Source organism: Ammospiza nelsoni, chromosome 29 (genome assembly GCF_027579445.1).
Source record: "Ammospiza nelsoni isolate bAmmNel1 chromosome 29, bAmmNel1.pri, whole genome shotgun sequence".
Lineage (NCBI taxonomy): Eukaryota > Metazoa > Chordata > Aves > Passeriformes > Passerellidae > Ammospiza > Ammospiza nelsoni.
Window position 1 is genome coordinate 2,867,738 of NC_080661.1, and position 17,320 is coordinate 2,885,057.

Consider the following 17,320-nt stretch of genomic DNA (forward strand, 5'->3'; position numbering starts at 1 on the left):
CTGAATGAACAAACTGACAGCACTGCTAGTGGGGCAACATCTGCTTTCATCCTCCTCTTGGGTCCCTGCCAAAGCCTGGCCAGGGCTCAAGGAGGAACCAAGGGAGCTGACTTTGACCATACAGCCCCAAACAAGGCCAGATGTCAGATTTCATGGCCTTGTCTGGCTTCTAAATACACAAAGGTCAATACATGTTTCACTGAGGAGTGGCTACATCTATCACAGTGCTAATGACCATGCATATTTCATCAGGGAGCAGATACAAAGATAACTTTTGCTTGGAAGGTTCATCCAGAGGCCACCTTTGGCTCAGGGCCTGCTGTCCAGGCCTCACTCAGGGCTGGTGTCCAGGCCTTGGCACTTCAGGGACGTGCTTTAGTGCTGGGCTTGGCACTTCTGGGTGACCGGCTGCACTGGGTGAGCTCAGAGGGCTTTTCCAACAGAAAGGATTCTGTGATTCCATGATTCTATCCACTGCATTCAGCAGGGGCTATTTTAGCAGCATTACTTTGCTCCAAAAGTTCCCTCTTGCCCAGCTCCCATGGCCTGAGGCTTCAGCTCCTTCAGTTCCTGGTGCTGAGCTGCTCATGCTGAACGAGATGGCTCAGAGAGAAGAACACAGTCCATGCAATTCCTTCTGGGACACGGAGAGGGGAGGCTGTGCAAACAGGAGCATTGTTTGCTGTGGCCTCCTCCTCTGCCCTTCACGCCTTTCAGCGCTTTGAACCAGCCAAGAGCTTTCTCCAAGAGTGCAATGGAGCAGCTGTTCCTGCTCCCGGGCCTGGCTCTCTCCAGTCTCTGCCCTTGCCTGGTTCTGTCCCTCTTGCTGTGCCCTCTGTTCCCCCAGGGCTCGCTGGCTGCTGACCAGGACTGTGGCACTGGCACAGATCCAGTGCTCCAGAGCCTCCTTTCTGTGCCCTTGGAGCTGCCTGGGCACAGCAGCCTTTTCCATCTGGAAGCTCCCCATGCACAGGGAGTGCCCAGCTCCGTTCCTTGCACAGCCTCGAGGAGCCCAGGGCTGCCATCTCCAGTCCCTGCTGGCACTGGGGGCTCCCAGGTGCCTCAGGCTGCTGTGACACCGCTGCACACGGGAGGGAAGAGGGGCAGGGGCTGTGCTCAAAGTCAGCTCCATCTACTGCTGCTGCTGCTGCTGCTGTGGGGTCATTTGTGCAGCCCCGGCCCAGAGTCAGGGATCAGATCCTGCCAGTCTCTTCCAGCCCTGGCTGCTCAGAGTTTGGGCCTGGGAGCCTCAGGTGGCCAAAGGCAGCTGCTCTTGGTCCCTCTGTGTGCTTGAGTTCAGCAGTGCTGCTCCATCAGTCTGTGCCCAGCAACGGGGAAAAGCCTCAGCCCTGCAGGGCCAGGAGCTGCCGGGCTCTGCCTGAGCAGCTCAGCCAGCAGGAAGGGAGCTGCTCCACACGGGAATCAGGAGCAAAGGACATTCCTTTGATAGGACAGGTTTTATATTTAAAGGAAAGAAAAGGAAAAAGGAAAAAAAATTGATAAATTGTAAAAGATAAGAATAAAATCCAAGTGTTAGTGAAAAAAACCCCATAGAATTAATGAAAAAACCAAAACATAAATTCCAAGTTACATTCTTTGCATTAAGGGGTAAATGATCTTTTTAAAAAGACAACTCAGTTATTTACATTGTAAATGCGCTGATGGCATGCATCCATCTTTGTGACCTCAAAAGCCTCTTAAAATATTTTGGGCTTTGTTTCCAATATTGGTATTTGAATTTGTGGTCAAAGCAAGAGGAAATTGCTTTGTGCCCTTCCAGCTCCAAGCAGGGCTGGGAATGGAAACACTGTCAAACCTCAAATCCTTTAGAAGATGACCTTCCTTCTCACCCTGCAAATGAGCTGCACATTCCTTTTGAAACTGTCAGGGATTTCTTAGAGACACAAAGTCTCACTTACAGCTTTTTGCTCTGGTTTGGAAGTGCAGAAGGGCAATTCTCCATCCACCAGCTCCAGACTGCACTGCTTCAGAAGCATGGCCCACTCGCCAGCTTTGGCCCACTCGTGGCACTTCTAGAGGAGGAAGAAAGTGCAATTGCACAATTCCAGCCAATCAAGAAGGAAGAATGGGACACACAAAACACCCTGTACAGATCCAGGTGTTCAGCTGGGACTGTGGAGAGTTTGGGTCCTTGCCAGTTGCATGTGGGTCCCCAGCTGCAATCTCTGGGCCTGCAGCAGGGTCTCACTCACCTGCCAAAGCAGAAAGCTCAGGCGCTGTGCTCGCAACGGGCTTGTCTGATGCAGAGGTGTCAGAGCAATGTGAGGGCAGAGCCAGCCCAGCTGGGCCCAGGGCTGAGCCCAGCAGAGCCCTGGCAGAGCCCAGCTGCAAGGAGAGAAAGCAGAAACTGCCCGTCAGCTGAGGGCTCCTGTGCCCTTGTGCCAAGGCCTGCGGTGCCCAGGCCATGCTGGCTGTGCCCAGAGCTGTGCCCAGAGCTGCCCATCCCTGCTGCCTTTGGCACAGAGCAGGAGGGCAGAACATGTGCCCAGCCTGCAGCCAGCCATGGCACATCCAGCCCTCAGCAGCTGCCCAGAGCAGAATGCTCCTGTGCTCGCTGCCATCTCCCAAAAGCTCTGATCCCACCCTGCCAAGCACACAGGGACCCACCTCACACCACCCACGGCTGCAAGAAAATCTGCTCCCAAACCATGGCCTCAGCCTTCTCCCAAGGGCACGGCTCATCCACGCCACAGCTGCTCCCAAGCACTTCCCCATCCACACTGGACCACCTGGAACGCTTCCTCTGGAAAAACAAACAACACATTATTGAAAAGAGGTTAGATGCAAAAAGGGAAAACAAGAAAAACGGTAAAAACTCTTAGCTCTGTCAGGGCCTTGAGGAAGGCCAAACCCCCACATGCTATGGAAAAGCCCATCCATGGGTGAGGGAAGCCCACACTTTCTCTCTTCCCCCCTGCACTGCCCTCCAAAATCACGGTGACCCCAAAGCAAACAAGGGCAGTGGAGCAGCCCAAGCCCTTCCTTTCCTGTACAGCAAAGCAGCTGTGCACAGGTTCTGGAGTCCCATCTCTGCTCCCACCATGGGGGTTTGTTTGTGTCAGGCTGGCTGCCCCAGCCCCAGCTAGGGGCATGGTGGGTGCTGGGGGCTGTTGGCAGTGCCAGGAGCCCACTCCCATTTCGTACCCACCCCAGCCAATCCCCCCTGCCCTGCCAAAAGCAGCTGGGTAGCCACTGAAGAATGAGTTGCATCTGCCCCAGCAAAGGGGAAGCCTTTGGTTCCCAGCCAGGCTGGGCAATGCCCAACCAGAGAGCATCCCCCTGCATGTAGACTCATCTGCAAATTCACTGTGGAGCCTGGCTTTGAAGAAGGTGCCAGAATCAAACTCCATCATCTTCAGCTGGCCAGGCTGAGGAAGAGCTTGTCATCCTTGGTGTCATCCTCACTCTCTCCAGCAGCAGCAGCAGCAGCAGCAGCATCCCCACCCGGTACAGCTTCTCCAGGGGCTCCTTCTCCTTCCCTGGGGGCAGACCAGGCTCTCAGGGCTCTGCCCAGGGCCCAAGCTGTCAGGGAACCAGGGCAAGCAAAACCAGCTTGGATGGAAGCCACCAGTGCTGGGCAGAGCAGCTCAGCTCCAGCACAAGGGCTGCGTGTTCCCATCCCATGGCCCCGGTGCAGTGACACAGGCAGCACAAAAAGGGCTGGGTTTCTTTGCTTCTGATTGCCAAGGCATGTGTGGAGCTGGAACTTTCCAGGGCCCTGGATCAAAGTGTGCCTGTGGCTCTCTCCCTTCTTCTAGGGCAGATGAATATCCTGCATCCAAGGATGACAGAACAGGTCTTCTAATGAGGGTCTTTCCAAGTCCAGCATGGATAAACACCGCCTGATAAGATCTTGGCACTCTGGGCAGAGAAATCAGAAACCAGTTAGTAGGAAAAGGCTCCTATTGGCTTTGCCCCACCATTCCAATGCCCAGGCCATGCTGGATGTGCTCAAAGCTCGGCCTGAACTTTCCCATCAACTCCCTGTTTTGGAGGAGAGCAGGACATGTGCCACCTCCTCAGCAGCTGCCAGTGCAGGATGCTCACGAGCCCACTGCTGTCTCCCAGCACTGGAATTCCCCCCGTGCCCAGAGATGAGTATCCACCTTGAGAGAGCCGTTGTGGCAGTGAGAGCTGATGGTCCCAGCTGATATTCTGGCCCCCCCTGAAAGGGTGCTCCCCGCAGACCATCTGGTGCAGCAGGATGCCCAGGGACCAGATGGTAGCTGGCTTGCCATAGTACCAGCCAAAGTGGGTCCATTCCGGGGGGCTGTATGACCGTGTTCCTATGGAATACAGATGGAGTTCATCAGGGGGATGCTGCTGCTCCCAGAGCCTGGCCCCAGCATCCCTGGGCATGTGGGGGCTGCCTCACTGGCACACAGGGTGAGCATTGCCCTCTCATCAGCACCTGGGACTTGTGTACAGACTTGGGGTTGGAAAAGAAACCTCTAGTGTTTCAAGGGGGCAGTGGAAGCCCTGGCAAGGCCTGACCATAACAAGGAAGAACCCACCCAGTGCTGGGAAAAACCAAGCTCTCATCCTCCCTGCCTGCATTGCCCCAAAAAACATTATGAACCCCAACAGACCAGGTGAGTGGAGCAGTCCAAGCCCTTTCTCACCTGCACACCAAACCGGCTGGGCACAGGTTCCGGTCCCCCCTCTCTGCTACCCCCACCCACGGGTGTTTTTGTTGGGCTGGCTGCCCCAGCACCAGTTCTGGGCAGAGTGGGGGGCAAAGGCTGCCTGCAGGGCTGGAAGATGGCTACCCACTCAGCCCTGAGTTTCAAAAGAAACTCAGCTGAAGACTCAGTGCCATGAAGGGCCGCAAAAGAGAGAATCCCTGCTGCCACAGCCAGCTTGGGCTGGGAGATGTTGAGTCATGAGATGCTGGGCCCAGGAGCCCTGCGTGGGCTCACCTGCAAAGTGAGTGTAGACTGTGTCCTGCAGGTAGGTGCCACAGCCAAAGTCAATTAGTTTGGCCTGCCCAGTGTCCAGGTCAACCAGGATGTTCCCTGGTTTGATGTCCCTGTGCAGGACCCCGCAGCTGGTGCAGTGCCGCACGGCCTCCAGCACCTGGCGGAACAGCTCCCGCGCCTCCTCCTCGGGCAGGAACCGCCGTGCCCGAATGAAACGATGCAGGTCCTGACACCGCTTTGGTCGCTCCAGCACCATCAAGATGTCCTTGGGGAGCTCAAGCCACTCCAGCAGCTGGACCACACCAGGGAAGCCAGTGGACACCTTGGCCAGCAGCACAATCTCCAGGGGTGCGCTGGTGCCGTCGGGCTGCGGGAGGAGCATGATGCCGTCAGTGGGGCTGATGCCATGCCGGGGCTCGTGAAGCCCTCAGCCAGCCAGGGATGCTCTGCGCCCTGTGCTGGCCCCACGCCCGCTCTCCCTCGGGGCATCCTGGCGGCTCCCACCCTGCCGGGCCTCGGCTCATCCCCGGCCGGCAGCCCCGGCTGCTGGTCCCGCTCACTCACCAGCTCGCCCCAGTGCCGGACGCGGTTCCGTGGCACCCTTTTGATGGCCACCTGCAAGTCAAGGGGAGCAGCGGGCTCAGCTCGCCGCCTGCCCTGCCCAGCCCCATCCTCTGCCCTTCTCCTCCTCCTCCTCCGCCCCCTCCTCCTTGTCCGCCGCTCACCGGGGCGCCGTCCGAGAGCCGCGTGGCCGCGAAGACGCTGCCGAAGCCGCCGCGCCCCAGCAGCGAACCCAGCCTGTACTGCTCCTTCAGGCCCTGCTGCGTCTTCCCTGCGGGCGGGACGCGGCGGTCAGCGCTCGGCCCGGGGCCAGCAACGGCCCCCGAGCGCCCCTCACCCGCCCCGGGCCGGCCATGCCCCGGCGTTCGCTCTTCGGAACGCGGCACGGGAGGCTCGGGGCCGGCGGCCGCGCTGCCGAGCGGCGGAGCTCGGGCCGGGGAAACCGCAGCGGAGGCGGCGGGAGCGGCCGCGCCGCGTGTGTGCTCCGCGGGCCCCGGGAGGAGCAGGGGCCGGGGCCGGGGTCGGGGGCGGGGCTGGTGCTGGGGCCGGGGTCGGGACCGGACCCTGCGTCGCGTCCGGGGCCGGGCTCGGGCCAGGCGGAGCCGAAGGGCGGCGATGCCGCCCCCGCACCAGGCACTGATGCCCGCCCAGCAGCGCCACCGCCAGTACGGCCAGAGCCGGGCGGAGGCGAGACCGCGGCGGGACGGCCGGGGCCGGGCACGGGGCAGCCCCGCCCGGGGCCGGGGGCGGGCCGGGGGCATGGCCCGGCCCGGAAGGGGGGAGGGAGGCGGGGAGAGGAGAGGGACGCCGGGCAAGGGACCCCGAGAGAAGGGTGCCCGACAGCGGGAAAGAGAGAGAGAGAGAGAGAGAAAGAAAGAGAAAGAGTGTTGAAGAATATCTGCTTTTGCTGCCGCCGCTGCTGCTGTCGCCGCTACCGCTGCTGCTGCCGCCGCTGCCGCCGCTGCAACTGAAGCACCGGGGCCGTTCGTCCCCGTGTCCGTTCCCCGCTCGCCCCACGAGCCCCACGTTCGAGCCCCGCGCGCCCCGGGGACAGCCCCTCCGTCTGCCCAAACACGGGAACTTTGCAGCCTTGAGCCCGGATGCAGAGCCCTGACTCCTGCACACTGGCACAGCGATCCCCCCGCTCGCTGCTGTGCATTGTCCTTGCTGAGGGTCAAACACTGTCGGGGCACCTTCCCTTGGGGTAGCATTCCTACCTGAGCCCAGCACTGCACTTACAACTCCAGTGTTGCTTTCCAGTAAAAACAGGGGAAGGAAAACTGTGTGTGGCTCATGGTATTTTAGAGTGTCTAAAAATCCCTGTCACCAATCTTAGAGGTGAGGTGCATCTGGAATTACTGGATGGAGAGGTAGTGCAACATGGAAAAGGGGAGCATAGAAATTAACAGAGGAAAACATCTTGGATTGTTCCTTCATTTTCATTTCCCTTCTGGAATGCTGTTTCAGTTTTCCAGGAATTTTCTCCTGTCTGCTCTTCCCAAGAATCTCTCATGGAGAACAAGGTCAAGCTTCTGTGACAAGATTTGCCACCAGGAAATTATGTCACTGGTGAAATTTTCATGATGACTGTTTGTGCTGGTTGAGGGCAAATTTTGGGAGGAAATCTCCAAAAGGGGTCCATCTAGAAAGAAGTTCAAGCGGCCTCTCCCCCTACTAGTTCAGGAAAAGACTTTCCTGGAGAAAAGTGAAAAAAAGCCCAGTTTATTTAACAAGTAATGTATTCGCAAGCATGAAAAATGAATAATATTAAATAAAACCTCTGACAGTGCTGAAGAGATGGCAAATTCAAAAAGTCCTTTTTGTGGGTTGTAGTTGGCTCACTTGGTCTCTTCTAAGTCCCTCTGGTGCTGGAATGCAGCGTCCCAGAGCTTGGTGGGCCACAGGTGTGAGCTGCTGCCAGTGTTTTCGTGGGTTTTCAGTCCAGAGCAGGTTTAAACAGTTCCAAGAAAAAGGAAAGCCACAGTCCGAGGAACTTCGCTTCCTAAGCTAGCTAAAACCAAATTGCTAGACCTGGGCTGTGAAGGCACTGGGAAATTTCCAAATCTGGGCACTAGTGGTCCCAGCAAACACCAGAGCTGGATGATGCTGGGGCCAGAACCTGCAGATTTCCAAACTTTGGCTTTCTGTGCCAGCAAATCACTGGACTTGGGCTGTGCCAGCACCAGGAAGTTTTCAGATCTGGGCGCTGGCACTGCCAGCAAACACCAGATGTGGGTGGTGTCATTGCCAACGACAGAAATCTGCCAGATTTGGGCTCTGCTGGCACTGGGAAATTTCCAAATCTGGGTTCTGGTTACATGAAACACAAGATGTGTAGGTGGTGCCAGACCCAGTAGCAGGAAGCTGCCATAGGTTTTGGATTTCTGTGCCAACAAATTGCTGCACTTGGGCTGTGTCAGAATAGGGAAATTTCCAGATTTGAGCACTGGCAGTGGAAGCAAACACCTGGTCTGGGCACCTGTATTGGCATCAGGAAATTGCCAGATTTTGGCTTTCTGTGCCAGCAAATTGCTGGACTTGGGCTGTGCCAGCCCTGGGAAATTTCCAGATCTGGGCACTTGACCAGCAAACACCAGACCTGGGCGATGCTGGTGGCAGCACTGGGAAGGTGCTGGGTTCTGGCTTTCTTTCCAGAAAATTGCTGCATTTTTTGCAGCCAGGTTTTGCTGGCACTGAGAAATTGCTAAATGCTAATTTTCTGTGCCAGCAAACTGCTGGAATTAGGCTGTGCAGGCATCTGAAACATTCCCGATCTGAGTACTGGCGGTGTCAGCAAACCCGAGATCGGGTTGCTGTAGGTACCAGGTCTTTGCTTGGTTTTGACTTTCTTTGCCAGCAAGTTGCTGCACTTGGGCTGTGCCAGAATAGGGAAATATCAAAATCTGGGAAGTGGCAGTGCCAGCAAACACCACATTTCAGGAAGGATTGGATCTGGACCTGTTCGGACCTGTTCCCTCCCTGCCTGCCTCCCTCAACAAGGTGCCAGAGTGGCTGGAGAGCAGCCAGGCAGAAAGGGACCTGCAGGGACTGATGGACAGCAGGCTGGACATGAGGCAGCAGTGTGCCCAGGTGGGCAAGCAGGCCAATGGCTCCTGGCCTGGATCAGGAATGGTGTGGCCAGCAGCAGCAAGGCAGGGATTCTTCCCCTGTGCTGGGCACTGGTTGGGCAGCACCTCAAGTGCTGTTTGTAGTTCTGATGCCCCCAATTTAGGAAGGACATGGAGGGGCTGGAGCGTGTCCAGAGAAGGGCAACAAGGCTGGAGAGGGGTCTGGAGCACAAGAGCTGTAGGGAGTGGCTGAGAGAGCTGGGGTTGTTTATCCTGGAGGAGAGGAGGCTCAGGGGAGACACGAGGAGTAGTTTCAAATAATTGGCTTTAAGGCATCTACAACATGGCATGGCAAAAGGCTGATAGACCAAGAAACGCTTATAATGTATTATAATTAGGAAGTAGTTGGCTTCTGATTGTGATGGCGTGAATTAGAATATCTGTATTGTCTCACCCTTCTCATGAGACTGAAAATGGAATAAAAGTTTTTAAAACACCTCTCAGTGTCACCATCTCTAGGTCAAGAAAAGAGTATTATCCAACACACTGACACACCTTTGCCTCGAGCATAGCCCAGCCTGGACCAAACACACTGAAAGGTTTCCCCTTTGGCCCATGTCTCGAAACATCAGATCTGCTGTTTGACAACTCAGGTTGGTTTGGCGTCAAGGAGTTTCCCTCAGAAATACTGGGTTTGTCTTCCTCTGTGCCTTCCCCTCAGCAGCCTTGGGGATGCTCCTGTGTGAAGCCATCTGTCTCACACAGTTTCAGACAACTTCAAACAGGATATTGTGCAAGAAGTCGTCTCCTCTAAAGGGTTCCAACAACCCCTTTCCAGCAATAGGGAATTATTACTGATATATGAAAGTGGAAAACCCCCAATAGTTTATTATCAAACAGAATCCCCCCATGACACGTGTTCCAAGAAGGCACCGGGGTCTCTCTCAGAAGAACAGGAGCTGTCACGGAGCAGTTCCAGCAGCTGATGGAAGCTCGGGGACTCATCCGGTGTCGGCTTTCTCCCACGGCAGAGCTCCATGGGGCGGGCAGGGCAGTGAAGCAGCTGGGCTGGAGCCCCTCGCTGCCTTGTCTCCCCGGCGTGGCTCAGCCCACAGACTCTCGGGCTGGGAGCGGGGCCGCTCCGCTCCTGCCGGCACCGTGTCCCTGGGCTTGGACAAACAGTTTCCTGCCAGGAGAGCCCTGCACACTGCTCCACAGATCTTTCATACAAGCCCAAACCAACTCCAAACACTCTGTCTGCAGCAGCTTTGCACAAAGGGCTGCAGCAATCCGGGACAGCTGCAAGTGAGTGTCGGAAGGCTCTTGTCTTGTTCCTGACAGCAGAATTCTCTTATGAGCTGATGCAGTTTTCTTCAGATGTAACATGAGAGCTGAGGTTTTTTTCTTAAAATACTTCTTGATGAGTACCAAGCCTTGGGAGCATGAGGTACAGGACTGACATGCAAAAGCATGAGCATATCCTCCAAAGTGGCCAGTTTAATTGTCCATTTTATTACACTTGTATTTACTCCACACTAATGAGGAAAACCAAGCTCTGCTTGGAGGGAAAACAGGCATGGGATACACTATGGTCCCTTGCAGTCTCACCAGGCTGGCAGTGACACAGCAGGCAGTCTGCTTCATTGTGAACCACTACAGAGCTTTATCCCAATCTGGTTTAAGTAGCATGGTATTCTTAAGAGCTTCTTTTCTGCATGAGATACAAAAAGGAGATTCCAAATGATCTTCATGCAAGCATGCAGTAAAGAACTGCTCCTGCTGTCCTAACAGAGCATTTGCTTTGGCAATTACACTCTTCCCATTCATCTTTTGATGCAGACACCTCAGGTTTTCCCCTACACCCTTGCAAGGCTGGCAGTCGCTGTTTCCCATTTCCTGTTCTTCCCTAGAGATGGTGCAATGGCTGCTTTGAAACAAAAAGCCCTGAGATCTGGACAGCTTGAAGGAGTATGAAATGCTAACTAAGTGCTCATATTGGTAATACCCAGGTGTGACCTTCCCAGAGCTCTGAAGCAGCAGCAGCAGGACCATGCATCATTCCTGTTGGTGGATGTTCATGTTTCTCATGTGCAAGAGCAATGACTTTGAGGACGGACAAAAATGCCCCTCTTCAAACAGTGGGTGTGCAAGGAGATGTGAAGTTTCACAGCCTTTTCTAGGATATTTTAGAAAGATCTAAGAGAATATTGTGGCATGGAGCAGGTCCCTAATTTTGTCTCCAGAGGAATCCCCAAAGGGCACATTCACTCTGCTGCTGATGGCAACCCCATAAGCTCATGGACCAGTTTTCCCTGCAATGTGCCACCCTGCCTGGGCTTTACTAGGCTAGGATAGACCCAGAGCTAAGCAAACACATGCAGCCAGGTGACATTGTGTAACATCAGAAGTTGGCAACCACGAGGACTTTGCTGTCAAAATGTTACAGTTTGCACTGGGCCCAGAAGTGTTTTTCCCTAAGGCAAAGCAAATTGAAATGTGAAGTTTCAAAGCTTCAAATGACTATGAAAGGAAACTGCAGAATAATTTCTGGAAGGGCAGCATTGTCAATGATCATGCAGCCTACCAACAGCTGGAGCTGAATCCAGAATTGCTTCTTCCAGCTGTGCAGGAATTCATTCCACTGGAAAGCACTGGTCCATGGGCACAAATGATCCCCTAGCTCTGGGCTGAATGGCACCCAGGCTGCAGTGCAGATTTGAGGAACCCTTGTCACTTGTTATTGGTCTCCCAGTGCACTCATCCTTCTGCAAACAAGGGGCAAACAACACAGCTGGAGTGCTGTCCCGGGTAAATATACATATAGGTGACTTTGCCAAAGCAGTGCAGCTTTTCCCAGTGAAATACACGACCTTTTCTTACCTATGGAATTGTGATTGAAGACACCTGTGAGCCAGATCTGTGGGAGATTGCAAAGGAGCAAAGCTTTGGGATTTGGGCACACTTCTCTTGGTTTCTTTGCTCAGGCCTTTGGTGAGCACAGAACACACCTAGGTAGAAAACCTTTGACTATACAGGATCTTTTGGATCCATTGTCCCCCAAACATGTCAATGTGTGGCCCTGTTACAATGACAAGTTGAAAACAGCAGCACAAATGACACAAAGAAACCATGGCCAAAGAGGAAGAGGAGAGGCCCAATGAGGAAAGGATGTGGTGAGACACTGGCACATTGAGTGAGCTGCACTCCCATAATCTCTACGCTGGCAGGTCCTGGTCTCACATTCTCCTCTTGGTTTTTTCAATTTCATTTATTTACTTACTTTTTTTCATCATCAAAATGAAATATATAAAATTAAAAACATGTCATCAAAACTTGAAGACAGAATCAAAACACATTAATTCAAAACTACATCTAAAGATCAGAACATATGTACAGCTGTAACTATGAAGTCTAATGCATCAATCCTATTCTTCAAACACTCTCCATACAGGCGGCAGCTTCTTCCTGAGCTTGGAGGACAGAGAGCTCTTCTGGACGGGAGGCGAGGACTTTGTGGGTGAGGGAACATTGGAAGTGTCCTGAGAAAACTTCTCGGTAAGACTGTAACCAGTCAGATCTGCAAAGTGAAGACACAAAATTTAACAGAGGCCAAAATGCAAACCTAAAGCATCTGAAGCTCCCCATTTCCTGGGACTCATTTCCTGGAAATGTCCAAACAGCTGCACAGGGAAACATGCTCCTGCTGGCAGACACTGAGGCAGGCCGGGGCAAAACCCTGAGCCACTTGCCCAGAGCTGGCACAGGCCCAGCCTGGCCTCTGGGCTGCCCTGGGACAGCAGGGAGCCCAGAGCCCTGTGCTCCCCAGGAATGGCTCAGCTGCACATGCACCCTCCTGCTCCTCTGCCTGCCCCACAGCTCAGCAGCCCCACAGCTCCAGGGGCACTGGCAGCAGCACAGCTCATTGCAGGGGCACATGCAGGGCACAGCTGTTCCCTGGCAATGTGCACAGCCTCTCTGGGCTGCCACAAGACCCTTCCTCCCAGCAGAGATTGGCCCAGCTCCCCCCTCACCTCTGTGTGAGGCTGAGCCATGATTGCCTTCACCTTGTCCTCTGTCTGGAGCTGCTTCAGGCCCCCCATGCCACGACTAGGAAGAACAATGGAGAGAGTAGGGGCAGATGCACACCACAGAGACCTGCAGCAGGATTGAGGCTCTTTTCACCCATGTATCCCAAAATCTGCAGAACTTTGGAAAACAACAAATGCAGGTAAAACATGTTGTGGGCTGTGAAGTTGCAGAATATCCAGCAATGCAGCCTATTTCTTCTGTGGGGCTTGGCAATGGATCCATCTGAATGTTTTACCCCATTGCAAAGCTGAGGAAAGGGTGGCAGGCAGTTTAGCCAGGCTGTCCTGTTCTAGAGAGTGTCTCTTGGAACTATCAGGCCCAGCACCAACATTTAAGGCAGCATTTGCTTCAACTGTCCCATGGCTGTCAGCATGTGGAGGTGCCTGTAGAGTGATTCATCTTCTCAAGGCTAACATGAAACATCAGTTTGCATAGAAAGTAGAGCTCTAAGCCAGGACAGTCATACAAGACTCCTTTGGCAGGAGCTGCACCTGCTGTGCAGGCTGTGCCACACCCAGCAGATTGTCCCCCATGTGCTCCACGCCCCAGCAAGGACCCTCCTCATTTCCCAAGTCAGTGGCATCATGAGGAGACATGGTTTTCCCAGGGCCTCTGTGGTTAGCACTGTGAAATACCAAACACTGCTCACAGCTGCAATTGCAATTGCCCCTCTGCCCACAAAAGCACAAGGCTCTATCCTCAGCATTTGCAGGCACTTTCACTTCCCCATCAGTCACCACATCTAGGAAAATCTGACAGACTGGGAGAACTCCAGGAAGCAGCAGGAAACTGAGTCAGAGGAGCTTTAGTCTGGATATCAGGAAAAAGGGTTTTTCACCCAGAGGGTGGTTGGGCACTGGAACAGGCTCCCCAGGGCAGTGGTCACAGCACCAAGCCTGACAGGGCTGAAGGAGCATTTGGAGAAAAATCTCAGGCACTTGGTGTGACCCTTGGGCTGTTCTGGGCAAGGCCAGGAGCTGGACTCCATGGTCCTGATGGGCCCATTCAACTCCCCATATTCTACACTTCTGTGATTCTGAGAACTGATGGGCTGCAGGAGGGCAGAAATAGGTGACGAGAGGACAGAAGTGAGGTTGGTTGGAGAATCAAGTCACTGAGTTCATAGAAGATGCAGGATATAGGACCCTTCCCTCCAACCATTCCCATTCTCTGTCTCATCCCTTCTCCCTCCCACACACATGAAGGCGAAGAATATCACTAAAAGAAGAAGAACCTACTTGACTCCCATGTCCATGAGAGCAGTCATTGCTCGTGCAGGAGTCACATTCTCCACCAGGATCCCCAGGGTCTGACTGGCTGCTTTCTGAACAAATTCTGGGGAGCTGGACACCATCTGGAGAAGGACCCGAGCAACCTCATCCACCTCAGAGTCCATGTCTTTCTTCAAGGTCACAGAGAGCTCTCCCAGAGTGACAATGGCAGAGCAGGACACCTTGGAACGGAGGTTGGTCACCTGGGGAAGCCATGAGGGGAAACATAAGAATCACCTGGAAAAGAAAACCAGTTGCCTTCAACAGAAGTCCCAGGAAATGACAACACATCCCACTGTGTCCAGAGGAACACACAAGTACAAGAATAGCAGGAGAGCACAAGCACAGAAAGGTGCTTACTCTGGCACCAATTTCTGGCTTCTATGCCAGGAAACAGAAAACACAGGCTCAGGTCTACAGAATAATTTGCAGCGTTGAATTATAGCTTGGGCAGAGACTGGAACACTGGCAAATAACATCATTAGTGTCTCAGTTTCTGCATTTGCACATTGCATTATGAAGGCACCACAGTCAAAGATGAATGTCAGATACCCGACCTGCCAGTAAATACAGCTGCTTGTACCTACAGATCCTACAGCCAGCTGACAGACATTAGAAATGTCAGGTCTAAAACCAGAAATGAAGGCAGACCCTGAGCACACATGGAGATGAACAAGCACATACCTACTCTACACACCGTGTATGAAGTATGGGGGACAACTCAGAACAATGTTCTCACCTCGCTGGTAACTGCCAAGCAAACTTCACCAAGTCTTCAAAGCAGGACCTCTGAATGGGACCCAGCCAGGTGTTGGATGGTGAAGAGTCCCTTCTCGTTCAGCTCCCTGAAAGGCAGAAGATTGATTTTTCTCTCCACCAAGGCAGCACCCTCTGAAATGACCAGGCTGGCAGCTCAGATGAACAATGGGAGGTGCTTTTCAAGGAGTGCTTAATGAAATCGTGGAACGCGTTACCCCAGGATGCTGTGGCTGTCAAAAGCATTCACAATCCCAAGAAGCAAAGAGAGGGGTTTTAGAGTGGCTATTTGAGAAGACAGCCTTTCTGAAACCTCTGGCACATGAGGCCCCTCTGTCACTGCTTCCTAGAGGCTGTGAGACCGGGCCATGCTGCTGTTTGTTGTCACCTCCCTGTACCTGTCCCTGAGACACAGTGCCACCGGGCTGTTATTGGGGCATTTTCCTTCTTTGCCAGCCCCAGCAGGCATTCAGCAGGGAGAGTCTGCACTGCCACTCTGGAGCTGAGTTTCCACTCTATGATCTCGGCCTCTCTGTCACCCTCTCCACTCGCCGTCACACATTCCCCAAAAATGCAGCAGGATATCTGCTGGCACCACCTCAGCCTGCAGGAAGGCCAAGTGCACAGCTTTCTTTCATCCCAGCATGGAAATATAAAAACTGTAGGATCACATCACACAGAGGGCCAGGAGCTTTTTATTTTGGCTGCAAGTGTCCACAGGGCTTTGGGGAAGAGGAGAAGAAGAGTGTTTTGCAGCAAGCAACCCGGCTGCTCAGGCAGGATGGTAGGAAAAGTGTCTGGAAGCTGCTTTTTAGGACTTTGGTTGTTCTGCTGAAGCTTCTGACAGAGCTAATGGGCAGATCCCAGAGCTGGGGAGAGTTCCTGGGAAATTTGTCCTTGGATATGTCTACGAATGCTCTCCCAGCCATGAACTGCCATTTGTGTCCTGTCCATATGTTATTGCCTTGACTGTTGAATGTCTGAGGTGCCTCTTGAGGCTGCCATGGACCTCCTTCACCAAGGAATGCATTGTGATACAACATCCCTTCCTGCTTCTATTTGGGCATTGACAGAGTCTGGACCACTCTGGCTTGAGCTTGGGCTCTGGCCAAGCAAGATTGCTGATGAGAGCAGCTCAAGGTCCTCAGCTCTTCCCCGCTACTGGGACAGACAGATATGGCCATGGGGACAGAATGGAGCTGCCCCATCTGCCAGGTCACTAAGAAGGATGTGAATTCTTCTCTGCCCTGTCACCACCAATTCTGCCTGGGCTGCATCCTGCAGTGGGAAAAGAGAAATCCAGCATGCCCACTCTGCAGAAGAATGATAGAAGCTGTCAGGTTTTCTGAGTAGGATGAACAGGACTACATACAATGTGCCATCAGCTCCCCCAAACAATTGCTAGAGTCCAGCAGGGAGAGAGCCTAGCCACCTTGCTGAAAGCAGCCCCCAAGACCCTGTGATGGCTGCTCCATCTTCCCCACAGGGAACACTGTCCCCAGCTGAGCAGGGGCTGCAGGACTCGAGCCTGTGGATGGCCTCCTGCCCAAGGTATGGGCTGAATTTTTCAAATAACAATGTCATCTGCTGGCCCAAAGGTGGCCCTGGCTGCAGCAGAAGCTGGAGGGAATATGCCAGCACCAGAGATGGCTGGTTAAGGAATTCACAGAGCAGCATCCTGCACGCCCTCTGTGCCTGTGGTCAAGTTGCCAAAATCTTGGTGCCAGTACTGCAGCTTCTCCTCTGGAGCAGTCTGAATTGCTGCTAGCATAGTCCAGGGTAAAGAAGCAAAAAGGACCTTTGCATGATCTCCACAGATGTTTTATTCAGCTGTGCAGGGAGATGTTCAGGTCCCAGCACCCACACACAGAGGGTCTCACTTTGTCTCCACAGGGGCCTGGGGGCTGACCCTGATCTCGGGGCAGTACAAAGATAAGGGGGCCAATCAGGGAATAGGGAAGGTGTGGCTCAGGAACACAGGAACAGACATAGGAACAGGGCAAGGAGCCAATGGGGTCTAACAGCTTTTTGGGGGAAGCTTCTTGTGTCTCCCTAGACCAGGGAATGCCCCCCCAGGGTCTCCACAATTCCTCCTGTTTTATATTATTAGGAAAGCTTCTCTGAAGGATCAACTGAATCAACACAAAATGACAAAAACCATCAAAAGCGCTCCTAGGACAATTGTTCAAAATTCAAACAATTCTGAGTTCCCAATGTGCCAACAGATTTCTTGGAGTGTCTTAGATCTGGCAGGAGGGATGCAGGGTTTTCTTAGCACAGTTTATCAGGAAGCTTAGTCATAGATACTGAACCTCTGGTCCATGGCCTCCTCACTGCCATCGTGCAGCAAGGAGGCCCAGAGGCTGCTGTGCTCTGGGCCTGTCAGGGATGAGCACAGCGGCTCTGTGGCCAGTGCCAGCTCCAGCAGCTCACAAGAGGAGGCTCCTTCCAGAAGCTCTGCTGGCTCAGTGTGGCAGACCAGCAGAGCCCACTGGAAGCCCCCCTCCATTGCAGCCACCCCCAGCTGCGCCCATCATCACTGCAGAGCAGGAGCTGCCCCAGAGGAGCCGCGGCAGGAGCTCATGGCAGTGGAAGGTCCCTGTGCCCAGGGCAGAGCCACAGAACCTCTGCTCCT

The 17,320-nt window shown here is 53.8% G+C and overlaps 1 protein-coding gene across 1 annotated transcript; it reads right to left on the reverse strand.

Annotated features, from left to right (window-relative positions):
- Positions 1 to 3,775: 3,775 nt before the first annotated feature.
- Positions 3,776 to 13,925, reverse strand: LOC132085212 (serine/threonine-protein kinase pim-2-like). Its single transcript, XM_059490581.1, has 8 exons — positions 13,897 to 13,925; positions 12,601 to 12,676; positions 8,301 to 8,376; positions 5,666 to 6,453; positions 5,505 to 5,555; positions 4,941 to 5,307; positions 4,128 to 4,307; positions 3,776 to 3,882 (listed from the first exon to the last, which is right to left on the reverse strand). Exons 1-8 carry the CDS (start codon positions 13,923 to 13,925, stop codon positions 3,776 to 3,778), a joined length of 1,674 nt encoding a protein of 557 aa, XP_059346564.1.
- Between the last annotated feature and the right edge of the window lie 3,395 nt (positions 13,926 to 17,320).